The sequence below is a fragment of the Cetorhinus maximus genome, chromosome 25 (assembly GCF_964194155.1).
Source record: "Cetorhinus maximus chromosome 25, sCetMax3.hap1.1, whole genome shotgun sequence".
Classification (NCBI taxonomy): domain Eukaryota; kingdom Metazoa; phylum Chordata; class Chondrichthyes; order Lamniformes; family Cetorhinidae; genus Cetorhinus; species Cetorhinus maximus.
In genome coordinates, this window is record NC_135903.1 from 36,500,754 (window position 1) to 36,519,898 (window position 19,145).

Below are 19,145 nucleotides of genomic sequence, written 5' to 3' on the forward strand. Positions count from 1 at the left end.
GTGCCATTGAGTTTTATAAATCAGAACCACTTGGGACTTAACCACATGAGGTCACTTATTGAAGCAATACATATTATGAGGCCAAACATCTGTACTCTGATCAGCTGTCAACTACTGTGAAATTAATTTAGCAACAAAAAATGTCTTGTAATTCATTCCCAACTCAGAATACCCTCATTGCTCCAGTGGGAGCACTAAGCAACAAAGGTGCTGGGAGGCAAAGGCAAATTTCATTTGCTTGGCTTTGAAACACAGTGCAGTATGCTTATGAAGCCAGCTGCCACATAGCATGACTAAAAATAAAACTGCTTTTTATAAAAGTTACTGTTTTTCCTGGAGAAAAAGAATCAAAAATAAGACCTTCAGTTCTAGAGCAAGGAGATAACCCGGTTTTATTTTTAAAAGTTGTTTCTCACCAAAGTGAAGGATGCCAATTAAATGTTGAAACTTTTGTAGTTTTATTGTATCTATCTAGAAACCTTTCAGAAAACAGATTACAATAGGGAGTCAAAAATATTGTAAATAATTCTCTTGCTTCATTAATTTGGATCTCGCTTTGTTACAGAATGTGCAGATTCAAATATTTGAGAAAACAATTATAGAAGGTGGCAAGTTAACCCAATCCAGTTGCTGTGAAAGATAATCAGTTGTAGTAACTGCACGATAGCGCAGTTTTAATCCCCAAATTTGTCTCTTCTTTGTGGTGTTAATTCCTTACTGGGAAGCAGCTCCAGAGTCCATTATTCTTAAGTTTAACATTTATAATATTGTCAAGCTACACCATTAGGAGAACTTTGATGGGGCTGGGAGTTGTGGGGAAGGCCGGGTGTGGGGGTGGGGGTGGTGGTGTGGCGCTGGATGGGATAAAATTAAAGGACAGGAATGCTGCCCAAATTGCCCTCCTTAAGCAAAAACAGTGAAGCTACTTGTAGCACTTTGGCCAAGATCAACTCATTAAGCAAGAGGAGGATTACATGGGACCTTCTTGGTCTAAAAGGCTCAGCTACTCATTTACTACATTGAGTCAAGCACCAGGGAACTCAAAAAGAATGCTTCAATTTGGGTTCATTTAGTTTTAGCAACAACTCAATAAGATTACTTAAGGCACTGTTATAGAAGAGTGTCAAGCAGGCTTCCAAAATGAACTTGCATTTTTATAGTGCCTTTTCAAATGCCTTTAAGCATATGCAAGCCAAATTAATTACTTTGAAGTAGTGTACATATGGAAAACATGGCAGTCATTTTACTAACAGCAAGGCCTCCCAACAGGTAACAATAAAATTAATGGCCAGTTAATCTACTTTTAGTGTGTTGGCTGAAGGATGAATTTTGCAATGAAGTAACAATATTTGAATAACATCATGGCACCTTCTTAATGCTCATTTGAACCACCAGATCAAAACAGTGCAAGTTTCAGTTTAATGTTTCCCTCAGCAGTCCACTGAAGTTTCAGCCTAGATTACACGTTCTAATCTTGGACTGAGGCTGCAGTCCTCAATCTTCTGTCTGAGGTGAATGATATCAAGTGAGACAGATTGACTTTAATATTTAGATCAACATCAACAAAATTCACAATGCTGTATTTCCTACTTAAACAATGATGATCACTTACCTTGGATAGTTTTATAATACTTGCTATGTGTTCTATCTGTAAGAATAAGAAAAAACATTTTACTTTACGATCTCCAAGTCACCACTAAAAAAAGTCAGGATTAAAAGAAACAGATGCAAGTACGTGTCATAATGGCATGCATGGGTCTTCAAAACACAATCAAGTAACAATGCAAACCGTATTTTTCAACTTAATGTTCAAAAGAGTTTGCCAAAGAATTATACTTTTAATACTTATAAAAGTGGATAATAACAAGATATTAAAAATGACAACTTAAATATTTACAGTACAGCAAGCCTTTATTTAACAACAGTAGTTCGTCTGAAAGCAATGGCAACCTTACATGGCAATAAATTTGAGTAGCTAGCAAAGCATATGGGCTTCATAAATAGAGGTATTGAGCACAAAGCAAGGAAGTAATGCTGATCCTTAATAAAGCTCTGGTTAGGCCACAATAGAGCAATGTGTCCAATTCTGGTCATGACATTTTAGGAAGCACATGAAGGTCCTTGAGAGCATGCAGAGGAGATCTACCAGAATGGTTCCAGGGATGAGGGAATTCAGCTACAAGGTTAGGTTGGAGAAATTGGGGTTATTCTCCTTGGAACAAAGGAGGTTGAGAGATCTGGTAGAGGAGTGTAAAGATTATGACAGGTTTAAATAAAGTAGACAAAGAACAGCCATTCTCAAAAATTGATGGTAACAAGGGGACAGAGAGTTAAACTTTTGGGCAAGAGATGTAGGAGGGACATGAGGAAGAATTTTTTTTACATAGCAAGTGAGCTCGCTGTTTACGAGCTCGCCGTTTATGAGAGTGAAAGCAGAGATGATCAATGATTTCTTGAAGGAAATTAGATGGGCACATGAGGAAAATAAATTTGCAGGGCTACAGGGATCGATTGGGGGAATGGGGCTGACCAGCTTGCTGTCGACTGCCAGCATGGACTCAATAGGCCAATGGCCTCCTTTTGTGACATTTTTATTCTTTCACGGGATGTGAGCATCGCTGGCAAGGCCAGCATTTGTTGTCCATCCCGAAGTGCCCTTGCGGTGGTGGCGAGTTGCCTTCTTGAACTACTGCAGTCCTTGTGACATAGGTGCACTCAGAGTGCTGTCAGGATGGGAGTTTTGACGCAGTTACAATGAAGGCAGGGCGACGAACGCCTGGCAAAAAATTTAAGGGACATTTTGGCATCAGACCTGAGTGAAGGCATGATCATACGGTTCCAAGTCAGGATGTTGTGTGGTTTGGAGGGAAACTTGCAGGTGGTAGTGTCCCCATGCATCTGCTGTCTTTGTCTTTCTCGATGGTACAAGTTGCAGGTTTGGAAAGTGCTGTCAAAGGAGCCTTGGTGAATTGCTGCAGTGCATCTTGTAGATGGTACACACTGCTGCCACTACTGTCAGTGGTAGAGGGGGTGAGTCTTTAAGGTGGTGGATGCAGCGCCAATCAAGCAGGCTGCTTTGTTGAGCTGCACAAATCCAGGCAAGTCAAGTATTACAATTATTTTTATTCATTCATGGGATATGGGCTTTGCTGGCTGGGCCAGCATTTATCGCCCATCCCTAGCTGCCCTTGAGGAGGCGGTGGTGAGCTGCCTTCTTGAACCGCTGCAGTCCATGTGGTGTAGGTACACCCGCACTGCTGTTAGGGAGGGAGTTCCAGGATTTTGACCCTACAACAGTGAAAGAATGGTGATATATTTCAAAGTCAGGATGGTGAGTAACTTGGAGGGGAACTTCCAAGTGGTGGTGTTCCCATCTATCTGCTGCCCTTGCCCTTCTAGATGGTAGTGTTCGTGGGTTTGGAAAGTGCTGTCGAAGGAGCCTTGATGAATTCCTGCACTGCATCTTGTAGATGGTACATACTGCTGTGTGTCCGTGGTGGAGGGAGTGCATGTTTGTGGATGTGGTGCCAATCAAGCGGGCTGCTTTATCCTGGATGATGTCAAGCTTGAGTGTTGTGGGAGCTGCACTCATCCAGTCAAGTGGGGAGTATTCCATCACACTCCTGACTTGTGCCTTGTAGATGGTGGACAGGCTTTGGGGAGCCAGGTGCTGAGTTACTCGTTGCATGATTCCTAGCCTCTGACTTGCTCTTGTAACTACAGTATTTATATGGCTAGTGCAGTTCAGTTTCTGGTCAATGGCAACCCTCAGGATGTTGATAGTGATGGATTCAGCATTGCTAATGCCATTGAACAAGGGGTGATGGTTAGATTTTTCCCTTGCTTGAGATGGTCATTGCCTGGCACTTGTGTGGTGTGAATATTACTTGCCACTTGTCAGCCCAAGCCCAGATATTGTCCAGGTCTTGCTGCATTTGCACATGGACTGCTTCAGTATCTGAGGAGTCTCAAATGGTGATCATTGTGCAATCAGCAAACACCCCTACTTCTGACCTTATGATGGAAGGTCACTGATGAAGCAGCTGAAGATGGTTGGGCCGAGGATACTATCCTGAGGAACTCCTGCAGTGATGCCCTGGAGCTGAGATGGCTGACCCTCCAACAACCACAACCACCTTCCTTTCTGCTAGGTATGACTCCAGCCAGTGGAGAGTTCCCCCCCAAACCCCAATCGATTCCCATTGACTCCAGCTTTGTTAGGGCTCCTTGATGCCACACTTGGTCAAATGCGGCCTTAATGTCAAGGGCGGTCACTCTCACCTCACCTCAGGAGTTCAGCTCTTTTGTCCATGTCTGAACCAAGGCTGCAATGAGGTCAGGAGCTGAGTGACCCTGATGCAACCCAAACTGGGCGTCAGCAAGCAGGTTATTCCTAAGCAAGTACCGCTTGATAGTGCTGTTGATGGTCTCTTCCATTACTTAACTGATGATGGGGGGTAGACTGATGGGGCAGTAATTGATTGGGTTGGATTTGTCCTATTTGTGTGCAGGGCATACCTGGGCAATTTTCCACATAGCCAAGTAGATGCCAAAATTGTAGCTATAATGGAACAGCTTGGCTATGGGCGCGGCAAGTTCTGGAGCACACGTCTTTAGTACTATTGCCTCAATATTGTCAGGGCCCATAGCCTTTGCGCTATCCAGTGCTTTCAGCCGTTTCTTGATATCACGTGGAGTGAATCGAATTGATCGAAGACTGGCATCTGTGATGCTGTGTATCTCCTGAGGAGGCCGAGATGGATCATCCACTCGGCACTTCTGGCTGAAGATTGTAGCAAATGCTTCAGCCTTATCTTTTGCACTGATGTGCTGGGCTCCTCCATCATTGAGGATGGGGATATTTGTGGAGCCCCCTCCTCCAGTGAGTTGTTTAATTGTCCACCACCATTCACGACTGGATTGGGCAGGGCTGCAAAGCTTAGATCTGATCCGTTAGTTGTGGGCTCGCTCAGCTATGTCATTTGCTGCTTATGCTGTTTGGCACGCAAGTAGTCCTATGTTCTCGCTTCACCCAGGTTGGCATCTCATTTTGAGGTATGCCTGGAGCTGCTCCTGGCATGCGCTCCTGCACTCTTCATTGAACCAGGATTGATCCCCTGGTTTGATGGTAATGGTAGAGTGGGAATATGCCAGGTCGTGAGATTACAGATTGTATTCGAGTACAATTCTGCAGCTACTGATGGTCCACAGCGCCTCATGGGTGCCCAGTCTTGAGTTGCTAGATCTGTTCGAAATATATCCCATTTAGCACAGTGGTAGTGCCACACAACACAATGAAGGTTATCCTCAATGCGAAAGCGGTTACTCCTACAGGTACTGTCATGGACAGATGCATCTGTGACAGGCAGGTTGGTGAGGATGAGGTTAAGTATGTTTTTCCCTCTTGCTGGTTCCCTCACCACCTGACGCAGACCTAGTCTAGCAGCGATGTCCTTTAGGAATATGCCAGCTTGGTCAGTGGTGGTGCTATTGAACCACTCTTGGTGATGGGCATTGAAGTTCCTCACCCAGAGTACATTCTGTGCCCTTGCCGCCCTCAGTGCTTCCTCCAACATGGAGAAGCACTGATTCATCAGCTGAAGGAGGGTAGTACATGGTAATCAGGAGGTTTCCTTGCCCATGTTTGACCTGATGCCATAACACTTCATAGCGTCCAGAGTCGATGTTGAGGACTGCCAGGGCAACTCCCTCCCGACTGTATACCACTGTGCGATGGTGATGGTGGCGTCTGGGACATTATCTGTAAGACATGATTCAGTCAGGATGCCAATGTCAGGCTGTTGCTTGACTAATCTATGAGACAGCTCTCCCAATTTTGGCACTAGCCCCCAGATGTAAGTGAGGAGGACTTTGCAGGGTCGACAGGGCTGAATTTGCCGTTGTCGTTTCTGGTGCCTAGGTCTGGTTTCATTCCTTTTTTGAGACTTTGAAGCTATTTGATACATCTGAGTGGCTTATTCAGCCATTTCAGAGGGCATTTAAGAGTCAACCTCATTGCTCTGGATCTGGAGTCATATGTAGGCCAGACCAGGAAAGGACAGATTTCCTTCTCCAAAGGACATTAGTGAACCAGATGGGTTTTTACAACAATCGACAATGGTCATCATTAGACATTTTAATTCCAGATTTTTATTGAATTCAAATTCCTCTATCTGCTGTGGCGGGGTTTGAACCCAGGTCCCCAGAACATTACCCTGGGTCTCTGGATTACTAGTCCAGCAATAATACCACTACACCATTGCCTCCCCTGCGCTTTATAAGAATATGACTTTATGAATTTACTGCAGAGACCAATGGTTGGACTATAAAAAATACGGAAACCACATTCCAGTGACTTAAAACTGCAGCTTCTAAAATGGCTTAAAACTTGCATCACTGTACCTGATGAATCTAAACCCATTAAGTGGAGCCAAACTATCCGGAAAATCCCAGAACCAATTACTGTGAAGGACTGTGAATGGGATCATCTGCTAACCCATACACAGAACATCCAGACCATCATCTGGATGGTCTGGACGGCGCATTAGATGTATTCAGCTCAGACAATGAACTCTCGCTGAGAAAGGAATGCATCCCAGCTATAACCTAATCAAACCAAAACCACCCACCTGGAATACACTAGCCATGACCATATTTGGGTTATTGGTCAGCTGGAGGGGATTTTTAAAAATTCATTCATGGAATGTGGGCGTCACTGGGCAGGTCAGCATTTATTGCCCACCCTAAATGCCCCGAGAAGGTGATAGCGTGCTGCCTTCTTGAGCTACTGCAGTCCATGCAATATAGGTACAACCACAGTGCTGTTAGGAAGGGAGTTCCAGGATTTTGATCCAGTGACAGTGAAGGAACGGTGATACAGTTCCAACTCAGGATGGTGTGTGACTTGGAGGAGAACTTGCTGGTATTTCCATACATCTGCTGCCCTTATCCTTCTAGGTGGTAGAGGTCACGGGTTTGGGAGGTGCTGATGAAGGAGCCTTGGTGAATTGCTGCAGTGCATCTTGTAGATGGTATACACTGCTGCCACTGGGCATCAGTGAGAGAGGGAATGAATGCTGAAGGCGGTGGATGGGGCACCAATCAAGCAGGCTGCTTTATCCTGGATGGTGTTGAACTTCCTGAGTGTTGTTGCAGTGGCACTGATCCAGGCAAGCGGAGAGTATTCTATCACACTCCTGACTTGTGCCTTGTAGATGGTAGACAGGCTTTGGGAGTCAGGTGGTGAGTTACTCTCTGCCGAATTCCCGGCCTCTGACCTGCTCTTGTAGCCACAGTATTTATATGGCTGGTCTAGTTCAGTTTTTGGTCATTGGTAGCCCCCAGGAGGTTGATAGTGGGGGATTCAGCAATGCAAATACCACTAAATGTCAATGGGAGATAGTTAGATTCTCTCTTGTTGGAGATAGTCATTGCATGGCATTTGTACAGTATGAATGTTGCTTGCCACTCATCAGCTAAAGCCCGAGTGCTGTCCAGGTCTTGCTGCATATGGACACAAGACCGCTCCAGTATTCGAGGAGTCACGAATGGTGACAATCGTGCTACCATCAACGAACATCCCCACTTCTGGCCTTATGATGGAGGGAAGGCCATTGATGATGGTTGACCTAGGGCACTGCGCTGAGGAACTCCTGCAGCGAGGTCTTGGGATTGAGATGGCTGACCAACAACCATAACCATCTTCCTTTGGGCTAGGTATGACTCCAATCAACAGAGTTTTCCCAACTTCCGTTGACTTAGTTTTGCTTGAGGTCCTTGATGCCACACTCAGTCAAATGGTGCCTTGATGGCAAGGGATGTCACTCTCATCTCACATCTTGAATTCAGCTCTTTTGTCCAAGTTTCGTCCAAGGCTTTAATTATGTCAGAAGCTGAGTGGTCCCAGCAGAACCCAAACTGAGCATCGGTAAGCGTGATATTGCTGTGTAAGCGCTGCTTGATAGCGCTGTCAATGACACCTTCCATCACTTAGCCGATGATCGAGACTAGACTGATGGGGCGGTAATTGGCTTGGTCACATTTATCCTGCTTTTAGTGGACTGGGCAATCTTTCATATTGTCAGGTAGTTGCCAATGTTACAACTGTACTGAACAGCTCAGCCAGGGGCATGGGTAAGTCATGAGTATGACTGCCAGAATGTGGTCAGGGCCCATAACCTTGCAATATTCAGCTGTTTCTTGATATCACGTGGAGAGAGTTGAATTGGCAGAATATTGTTGCAAATGCTTCAGCCTTATCTTTTGCACTGATGTGCTCGTCTCCCCCTTCCTTGAGGATGGGGATATTTGTGGAGCCTCTTCTTCCAGTTAGTTGTTTAATTGTCCTCCAGCGTTTACTACTGAATGTGGCAGGACTGCAGAGCTTTGATCTGATCTGTTGGTTGTTGGATCTGACTATCGTGTGCTGTTTCTGCTGCTTGGAATGCAAGTGATCTTTTGGTGTAGCTTCCCCAGGTTGACCCTTCATTTTTTAAGGTGTCTCGTGCTGGTCCTTGCATGCTCACCTGCACTCTTCATTGAACCAGGGTGGATTTGCTGGCTTGATGGTAATGGTAGAGTAAGGGGTATGCCAGGCCTTGAGGTTACAGATTATTGTTGAATAAAATTCCGCTGCTGCTGCTGATGGCCCACTGAACCTCATGGATGCCCAGTTTTCAGTTGTTAGATCTGTTCTAAATCTATCCCATTTAGCATGGTGCTAGTGCCACAACATGACGGGCGGTAGCCTCAATGTGAAGACTGGACTTTGTCTCCACAAGGGCTGTGTGGTGGTCACTCCTACCAACACTTGTCATGGACTGTTGCATCTGTGACAGGTAGATTGGTGAGAATGAGGTAAAGTAGGTTTTTCCCTCGTTAGTTCCCTCACCACCTGCTGTAGACGCAGTCTAACAGCTATGTCCTTCAGAACTCAGCCAGCTCCATCAGTTGTGGTACTTTTGAGCCAGTGATAGTCATTGAAGTACCCCATCCAGAGTACATTGAGCCCTTGCCACCCTCAGTGCTTCTTCCATATAGAAAAGCACCAATTCATCAGATGAGGAAGGGGTGAGGGTGGGAATTGGGGGTGCGCCAAGTGGTAATTAGCAAAAGATTTCCTTGCCCATGTTTGACCTGATGCCATGAGGCTTCATGGGATCCAATGTCAATATTGAGGATTTCTAGGGCAACTCCCTCCTGAATGTATACCACTGTGCCACCATCTCTGGTGGATCTGTCCTGACAGTGAGACAGGACATACCCAGGGATGGTGATGTCTGGGACATTTGCCTGAAAGGTATGATTCCGTGAGTATGACTACGTCAGACAGTTGCTTGACTAGTCTGTGGGACAGCTCCCTCAATTTTGGCACAAGCCCCTAGATGTTAGTAAGGAGGACTTTGCAGCTTGACAGGGCTGGGTTTGCCATTGTCGTTTCTGATGCCTAGGTCAATGCCAGGTGGCTTGTTTGGTTTCATTCCTTTTTGGAGACTTTGTAGCAGTTATGATACAACTAAGTAGCTTGCTAGGTCATTTCAGAGGGCACTTAAGAGTCAACCACGTTGCTGTGGGTCTGGAATCATATATAGGCCAGGCAAGGGTGGCAGATTTCCTTCCATAAGGGCATAAGTGAACCAAATGGGTTTTTATGACAATCAACAATGGTTTCATGGTCACAAGCTGTATAATTCCAGAATTATTAACCAAATTTAGATTTCACCAGCTGCCGTGGTGGGATTTGAACGCCATGTCCCCAGAGATTGACTTTTGGAAATCCAAATATACTACATCTACTGGTTCCCCTTTATCCACCCTGCTGGTTACTTCCTCAAAGAACTCTAACAAATTTGTCGAGCAGAATTTCACTTCCATGAAACCATGTTTACACTGCTTGATTGCATTATGATTTTCGAAATGTCCTGCTACATACTTAATAATGGATTCCCGCATTTTCCCAATGGCAGGTTCATGCTGATTCATCAGCTGAGGGCGGGCGTAGTAATCAGCACAAGGTTTCCTTTCCCATATTTGACATGATGCCTTGAGACTCCATGGGGTCCAGAGTCAATGCTGAGAACTTCCAGGGCAACTCCCTCCCAACTGGCATACCATTGTGCCACCACTTCTGCTGAATCTGTCCTGCCAGTCGGATAGGGCGTGGGACATTGTCTGTAGGGGTATGATTCAGTGAGTATGACTATGTCAAGCTGTTGCTTGATTAGTCTATGGGACACCTCTCCCAATTTCAGTACAAGCCCCTAGATGTTAGAAAGGAGGACTTTGTAGGTTCAACAGGACTGGGAGTATGTTGTTGTTTCTGATGCCTAGGGTGATGCTGGGTGGCTCGCTCGGTTTCATTTCTTATTGACTCTGTAGCAGTTCGGTACAACTGAGTGGCTTGCTAGGCCATTTCAAAGAGCATTTAAGAGTCAACCACATTGTTGTGGGTCTGGAGCGACATCTAGGCCAGACCAGGTAAGGCAGCAGATTTCCTTCCATAAGGACATAAGTGAACCAGATGGGCTTTTACAACAATTCGACGTATATTCATGGTCACCATTACTGGGGCTAGCTTTTAATTCCAGATATTTTTTTAAAAATTAATTGAATTTAAATCTGATTTGAACCTGTGCCCCCAGAGCATTAGCCTGGATTACTTGTCCAGTGATATTACCACTGGGCCACCACCTCCTCCATTACACTGTTCTATAAGTGTGAATAACTTGTGTACCAGATAGGAAATCTTGTGATACAATTCATGTATTTGCAGAAAATTGACTTCACAAACCACAATAGCTGGATGGAATCAACCTACATCATCTAAAACTTTTACACAAGAACATATGCATGTAAAAAAAACACCCAGGTCCAATTTTCATTGGGAAGCCCACCGCTTGTGTTTCAGATCTACCCACGATTTCAGATACCTCAACAAATGTGTCTCCAGCTGCGACTTACTCCATGTGGATTCTAACTGAAATTCCACCCTTAGCATTTCCAATCTACCCACAATTCTGGACACTTCCTAGACAACACCACACGCACACTCTTGACCTCTCTCTTCAGCAGCACTGACTCCATCTCAAAGCTGTCTTGGTCTGCAGTTTTATTTCACTCTTCATCTCATCCAACGGTTTAACAAAAAACTTGCCTTCCTTTCAGGTGGAAAAGATTGCAAGCTTCAGCAACTCAGACAGCAAGGCCCCTCCAGATAGATTTCCCCTTCACTTCCCTCTGGCCCCATACCTTCTTCTAATCTTATCCCTTGCTGTGCTTTCATAACATCCTTCTCTAACCTCTCACCCTTCCCATCTCTAACCCTGAAAGATATGTCATCAATAAAGGACTCAGTTTTATTCCCCGATGCCCGCCACCTCAATGAATTTTGAGCTCAGCATGATGCTGAGCTCTTTTACTGTTGCCTTCGCCTCCATGCCCAATTCTTTGGCCTGGAGTTGCCCCCCTGCATAATGGACATTTTTACCCGTCTCCACTGATTCACCTGCATCTGGTCCTCTCCCTCTGCCCTCTTACTCGCTCTTGATCTTTATAATGTCACACTGGCAGTTCTTAATTTCTCTGATCTCCTCACTCACTCTAATCTGTCCCGCTCTGAGCGTGCTGCACTCTTCTCTCTCAGGTTCAATACTAACATAGTCATCAAACTTGCTGACAAGAGTGGTAACAGCTGTTGTCTGGCAAATCAACTATCTACTTAGCAGAGGCCAAAAGCTAACTATCCAACACTTCCCAGCACCTCCATGGACCGTGACTGCACCACTGAACATGAATCCATCATCTCTAGGACTACCACTGATGACCTCCTCAAGGCGACTTCCCTTCATGGCCTGCAACCTCAGACTCCTAACTCTGAATAGGCTGCATCTAACTCCTTCCCAAGTAGACCTATTGGGTGGAATTCAATGGTCCCGGCAATGGGGCGAGATCCACAGGGCCAGTCCTTGGTGAGAGGAAGAGAGGTTCATTGTGAAGAGCGTGGGTTGCCTTTCCAAGGATCCCTCCCTTGCTGTCTCATTCCTTATCTGGGAGTCCAGACAGCAAGTCAGCATCAAAGCAGTGCTCAATCTTGGTCCTCTCTCAATGTCCACAGTTCCAGTAGGGATTACTGGATATTCAGCAGCAAAAAGACTCCAACCTGATTTCCCCTTTCCTAACCCAGAAGAATACAGGCCAACCATAGGGCCCTTAACACTGCCGGCCTTATGGCTGAACTATTCATCACTTTGATTTTGGGGCAGCTCTCACTGAACAGATTTAGTTAAAATCAAGTTTTTTAAGTTACAGGAATGGTAAGTTATGTGCATGGCTAGGGGCAGATGGTTAAGTTCCATAAATGCCTACCAAATAGAATTTAAACCAGCCAGTTTTAAAAAGTGCTAAATCTATTAAGAGACACTGTACATATTAGAAGATATGAAGGCCAGATTTACATCTTCAGTACTGCCATAAATCTGCTACATTAAGTTCCCATTTAAAGTTGCCTGATCCGGCGCATTTTGCTTTAGCATTGTGGGTATATTTGGGCTGATATGGGCACTTATGGTCGAGACTACCATTAATGTTGTTACATGCCAGTGGCGATCAGGTGTGACTGACCAAATCGACTCAATTTTGGAGTAGACTCTCCCCAACTCTCCCACTGGCAGCTCCTCTTGCTGACTTCCTGTCTTACGCTGCCCTTGTCTTGGGCCCTGGGGTGCGGGATGGAGGGAGGGTCGGCGAGATGAGGCCGGGGGGAGGGGAGGGATGAGAGGGGCTCAGCAGGACAAAGGGGAGGGGAAGGCCCAGCGGGACAGAGAGGGAGGGGGGAGGGTCAGCGAGACCGAGGTACAGTGCTTGGTACTGATGAAGACTCATGGCTGAAAGACAGCAGTCAACAATTTCCACTCTTTTCATGGCAGCGTTCATTTCTCCTGTGTTTTTACACTTACTAATTTATCCCACTTCATGCAGAATAAGTAGTGCTTGTTCTTTACCATTGCAACCATTGCCTAGAGCCAGGCTGTTAAAATACTGGTAGTGTGCTTAGCAATGGGCATTTTATGTTGCTCTCAGAGCTTTCGAATTTGCTATTACAACACTATAAACTCTTGGGTTGAATTAGATTTATCTATTCAGAATGGATGGCAAATACAAATGTCAAGCCAAAAGGTTCTCACCTATTTATTTTTTCCCCAGCATACCAATTAATTGAAAATGTGATAACTGATCACAGAAAGCTGCCCATTCCTTTTTTAGCAGATCAAAATAGTGAAGAGGTAAACAACACTAGGAGCAATGAACTCAATACAAGGGCTGGGCAAATTTGATCTGGTGTGCTAACATAGCACCTGTCTTTAAACGATGCAATGTGCAACATGCTGGTACTAATACAAGTACTGGCATTTTATGCGTGCTGTGCATGCATTCCAAGGGCTCAATTAGGAAAATTTGGAATGCATTCAATTCATTCATCAGTTTAAATTTATATTTGAGAAAAAAGCTTTACTGAGTTAACTATGGGGGCACAAACTGAAAATAACAGCTCCGTGACCCAAAGTTGTGTAGCAAGATGTGGTTAAACATTATTTCGGAAGTCGATTGCAGGTGTTGTTAGCTGATGAATGCATAATAGTACAATAGAAAATAAAAGGCAACATTTGCATATAAACGAGCAAGCAAATGCAATAACAAAAATTACTTGTAAAAATAGAAAATGCTGGGAAAACTCAGCAGGTCTAGCATCTGTGGACAGAGAAACAGAGTTAACTTTTTGAATCTGTATGACTTCTTCAGTGCTGAAGAGAGGTAGAAATATGATGGGTTTTATGCAGTTGAAAGGGTGGAATGGAGCAAAATAGAAGGTCAGGGATAGGTTGGAGATCAGGAGGGATTAAATAGCAAACTATATCATGGACAAAAGACAAAGGGATTATAATGCTAGTATTAAAGACTAAAGCAGGTGTTAATGGCGGCATAAAATTCAGCCCTATCTGAAAGCAAAACATGAGAACAAGATACAGACTGGCACTTTGAGGTGGTGGGGGAAGGGGGTGGAAAAAAATCAAAATGGAGGACAGAGTTCATGGTCTGAAGTTGTTGAACTCAATGTTAAGTCCAGAAGGCTGTAAAATGCCTAATCGGAAGATGATACTGTTCCTCCAGTTTGTGTTGGGCTTCACTGGAACACTGCAACAGGCCAAGGACTGAAATGTGAACATGAGAGAATGAACGTAAATTGAAATAGCAAGCGACAGAAGATCGGGGCCATGCTTGCGGATTGAGCGAAGATGTTCCGCAAAGCGGTCACCCAGTTTGTGTTTAGTCTCCCCAATAACAAAAATTAGTTAACTGGTAGAAAACATTGACACGAAATGGAACCTCTTTAAAAAGGATGCTATCTTCTGATATACACATGGACGCTACACACTATCCTGGCAATCAAAATGGTGTCAGTTTCGGAAACAATCCATTGAAAATCAACCATTAATGGTCTACACTTGAGCAATATTGAAGCAGCCAATATTTTTCTAATAACGCCACGGCTTGCAATTCATTTCAGGATGGATCCCAGACTTGTATGCAAGTAAAATGGGAACGTTGTTTCATTCATACTACTTGCAATTACCTGAACTCTGGAGAAAGGCTCAATCACTCGGATAAGATTCTGCTCCAATAAGTTGTCATACAGCTTTGCCAGATGCGTGGTGATAATTGGATCATCCCGTAGCTCTGCTTGGAAATCTGTTAAAGCCTGGAACCCATAAGGGCAGAGTTATAATTCACAATAGACAAGATAACACAAGTTAAGCAAATTAAAGTGATGTTCTTTTTTCTTTTTTTTGCAGGGCTAAATTTGACAAGGCAAAAGCTGCCATGAGTGTCTGGCACAATGACAAAAATCCCTAAGTCAACCATTCTAGAATAACAGGCATTTGCACTAAACCTTCCACTTTGCAGGCTGCTTGACAATAGTCTTGGCGAAAGATGATATTTTCCACCAATGACATTCTGAACAATTAATGAAGGAACTGTTCCATCCAAATCTTTCTTTCATATTGTTACCTGGAGGCATACCAAGAGCAAGGAGGTCTGCCTTGGTTCAGTTTGTATCACTTTTGCCCGAGTCAGAAGGTTATGGGTTCAAGAGCCATTCCAGGAGTTGAGGACAAAAACCTAGATTGACACTCCAGTGCTGTATTGAGGGAGTACTACACTGTCAGAGGTGCCATCTTTTGATAGACATGTTAAATTGAAGCCCGGTCAGCTCTCTCCAGTAGGCACAAAAGATCCCACGACACTAATTCGATGAAGAACAGGAAGGGTTATCCTTGGTGTTCTAGCCAATGTTTATCACCCAATCAACAACAAAAAACAAATTATCTGATCATCATTACACTGCTGTTTGTGAGAACTTGTTGGGAGCAAATTGGCTGCTGCATTTCCTACATTACATGATTGACGACACACTGCAAAAATTCTTAATTGGTTGTAAAATGCTTTGGGGTGTTCTGTGGTCATGAAAGATGCATTTTAAATTATTTAACAGAAAATACACCCAATCTGAGTGACTTGCCAGCCTGGTTGAATTTGGATTTTTGGTTACAAAAATAAATGTTTAATCTAAACTATCTAGTCAAAAAACACTCAAGATTAACCGATTAATGACCGCAGTAACCAACAACTCAACTTTACCATTGAATTGTTACTTTTCTTCTGATTTTAAGATGTTACTTTGATTGTTTGCAAGTGTCTGACAAACTTATTTAATTTGTTCAGAAATGCACAATCTGATATAAATCTCACTTAAAGACATTGCCTTGCGCAGGTGTGATAATAATGAAACAGCTCTTGTTAAAATCCATTACCAAACAAAAGTTTGTCACAAAATACTGAAGGCAATACCATTAGGATAAATAGCCTTTTAAGAGCAACTGCAACTCAATGATGTAAGCAACTTTTGCTACATCGAGTTAACAAGTTTGGGGATCAAAAACTGGTACAACCTGCCAAGTTTACAAAAATGTGTCACCACCAGCTATTCAGTACATGGTGATATTATTGAGAACAAGAAACTCCTGGTGGAAGCACTTCTTGTGTTATGAATAGCAGGCCAAAATTTTAGAATCTGTGATCTAATTTCATGAAGCCTTTATTCAATTTTATAATCCAGACTGCAGTGCTCTCTATTTGCAAATCTGTTTTTTTTCTTGGGGTGGTGAAGGTGGACTTACCAAGTTTCTTATTTGCAAATCCCTCAGTAATAAGAAATGAGCTGTCTTTGGGAAAAGAAGCAACATATACACCTTCGCATCCCTAAAACCATATCAACAGTATTGCTGAAAAAAAAAAAGGGGGCATTTTTGACAAAGTTTTTCGTCTTGCACTCATCAGGGCAGTTCACAAGAACATCAAATAGAAAGGGAACAACATAAATGTAGCTTCCAGTACAAGCAAACACTGCAGTCCAACTGACAATCTTAAATTGGTTGTCAGCGTAATTCTTAACACACTGGGGATTGTTTAGCAAATGTTGTCCAATCGCAGAATCACATCTAATGTTGGGCACTGCGCTTTGAGTTTTGCAAACACAGCTGGTTGGGAAATGTCTGTACCTTGCGAACAACAGAAGGGTCATGCTGTTTGATATGATCCGCCAGTCTTTGGGACGTACAGTCTACATACCTAGAATCTCACAGACACGGAAATTCATGTACCACATTACTCATTTGAGAGATAGGCAGAATGTCTTTTTGGCTTGTCAGCAGCATCCTGTTAGTGGCGAATACCACTTGTGGTGTTATGCAGGTCGTACGTGCCAAAGACTGGCGGATCGTATCAAACAGCATGTCTCTTCCGTTGTTCGCAATCAGCCCGTGCTTGCAAAACTCAAAACATAGTATCCAACATTAGGTGTGATTCTGCGATTGGACAACATTTGCTGAATAATCCTCAGTGTGCTAAGAATTACACTGACAACCAATTTAAGATTTTCAGTCGAACTTGCACTGTAGTGCTTTTGCGTGTACTGGAAGCTACATATATTAATACACAGGGTTCTGCTCTTTTCAGATAAAGAACCTGTACACACATTGTGTCTGTTTCACCTAAACAAAATAAGGGACAGCCATTCGCTGGTTAATTCCAAAAGGCAATGCCTTGACCAGAGTCCAGCTGCCTGGTTTAAATTTCAATCAATGCTTGGCAGTTAACTGTCAGTCAGCATCAACTGGCACATTCTCCATGGCAACACCTCTACCAATCAGAGTCTACTTGCTAACCAAACAACACTCCCTTCTTACATAATATAAATTGTTATTCCCTTTACATTTGGTATTCTTACGAATTGTCCTGACGAATGCAAGATGAAAAGCTTCGGCAAAAAAAAATTGTTTTTTCAGCAATATTCAAGTTCTGTACTACCAAACGACCATTCTTATCAAAAGCTGTGAACATTTACAGTTCACCTGGAAGTGCAAGGAAGAGGATAAATGTCAGAGGAAAAATATTTTCCCATTCCTTATATGGATCATTTTCCCATTTGGACAACAGTATCAGTGAGCCGCTATATATTACTTTTCATAGTCATGTTCTGTAGTGAGGGGGCCCATGGACTACTTCATAATAAGGCCTCAAGTTTTTGCTTTGAAACCTTTTACTCCACAAGTTGGTAATGTTTCTGCTTATATTTGTTGTGCAATGAGAAGGTAAACATGTTATCAGCTAACAATGTGTCCTTTTAGTTGAACTTCATGCCCCTAGCAAACAGTATCCCTCGCACTATGGGCTCTGCATATCATCAGCCAACAGTGACATTTCTCATTAACTGCAATTCAGTTTTTGGATAGCTTACCTTTTCAAAATCAGCCAGCGATCGATTCTTGCTTGCTCGGGCCACACATTTTAGCGAATCGGTCTTAAAATAAATCAAAAACTGAGGTGAAATTACTAGTTAATAGTGGACTCCAACTGCAATCACGATTTAAACATTCCAGGTGTACAAACGTATAGCTTGGAGTATTTTATCTCACACTCATCTGTGTCTTTATATAAGCTACACAGCCATTTCACCCCAACTCTTTTCAACAATAGCCAACACAACACAGTCTGAGTAATTTAGGGCCAAGACAAGACAGTAGGCTTACTATCTTTGCCTGCCCAATACTACTACTGCTTTACCCATACGTTACCCCTATTTTGTGCTTTTTCATCATGTTTTTCAGTTAATTGATGAGCCATTTCTAAACTTGATGATTTTTTTTGTTGAGTTACACACTGACTTCTTGGTTCCACACCACTATCTGCATGGCTCAAGTGCTTCATGCTGAAACACAAAACCTATGGAAAGGCACATCAACTCAGCCAAATGCTGGGTCTGAATCTTTTTTCTCCAGTCTACCTCACAAGGATGTTACAAATTCTTTCAGAAATGACACCACATGCTCACTTAATAGTGTAATGGGCAAATGTATCACCAGTAGTGGCACCATGCCATATACAGCAGGAAGGCTGTAAATTTGTTCCTTAATTTCTGATGGATCAGTTGATCATAGCTAGCACAACATTAGAAGTGCTGCAATTGACAACCCTGGGCTTTCTGATCCTGAATAGAAGTGTATGTGCATCAGAAAGTGTACGCCCTTTCCAGTCGGACATCTGCTAAGGCTCTTGGGCGAGATAACAAAGATCTGCCAGTATTAAGGACAGCTTCATGAGACAAGAAAAACGGGTGGAAAAATGAAATAGTGCTAGACTAATAACACATCGGAGATCCAGGCCTGGAGAAGAAGGCGGTGGGAAAACTGATTCAGGTACTTCATCGGAAGGAGGGTGGAACTACCAATTACTTTGTTCACATTTGTTTTTCCACATACTAGTATTATCTTTTGTAAGTTAACCAAAAGGAAAGGGTTCTTAGTAAATTTGTAGAGATAACTCCACCTTGCTTTCTTCAAATGTAGTCTATGGCTACCCATTGAAGCTAGCCCATTTTATGATCATAAATCTTCCCTGACAGGCCCAGTCCTGTCAACTGTTACACTCTCATAAAAAGGGAAGTCAGGTCAATTCGGAGTCCTGACTGCATGGATGACAAACTTCCAATAACCCATATGGCCCATTTATATATGAACAGATTGCACTAC

At 43.4% G+C, this 19,145-nt stretch overlaps 1 protein-coding gene across 1 annotated transcript in view; it reads right to left on the minus strand.

Moving 5' to 3' along the window:
- LOC144668059 (26S proteasome non-ATPase regulatory subunit 11) overlaps nucleotides 1-19,145 on the minus strand; it is a 100,444-nt gene that overhangs the window by 17,409 nt on the left and 63,890 nt on the right. Inside the window, exons 9-11 of the mRNA XM_078529819.1 lie at nucleotides 17,855-17,917; nucleotides 14,630-14,755; nucleotides 1,613-1,648 (exon numbers count right to left, since the gene is read on the minus strand). Of these exons, the coding sequence (XP_078385945.1) occupies nucleotides 1,613-1,648; nucleotides 14,630-14,755; nucleotides 17,855-17,917 (225 nt within the window). The remainder of the gene's footprint in view (nucleotides 1-1,612; nucleotides 1,649-14,629; nucleotides 14,756-17,854; nucleotides 17,918-19,145) is intronic.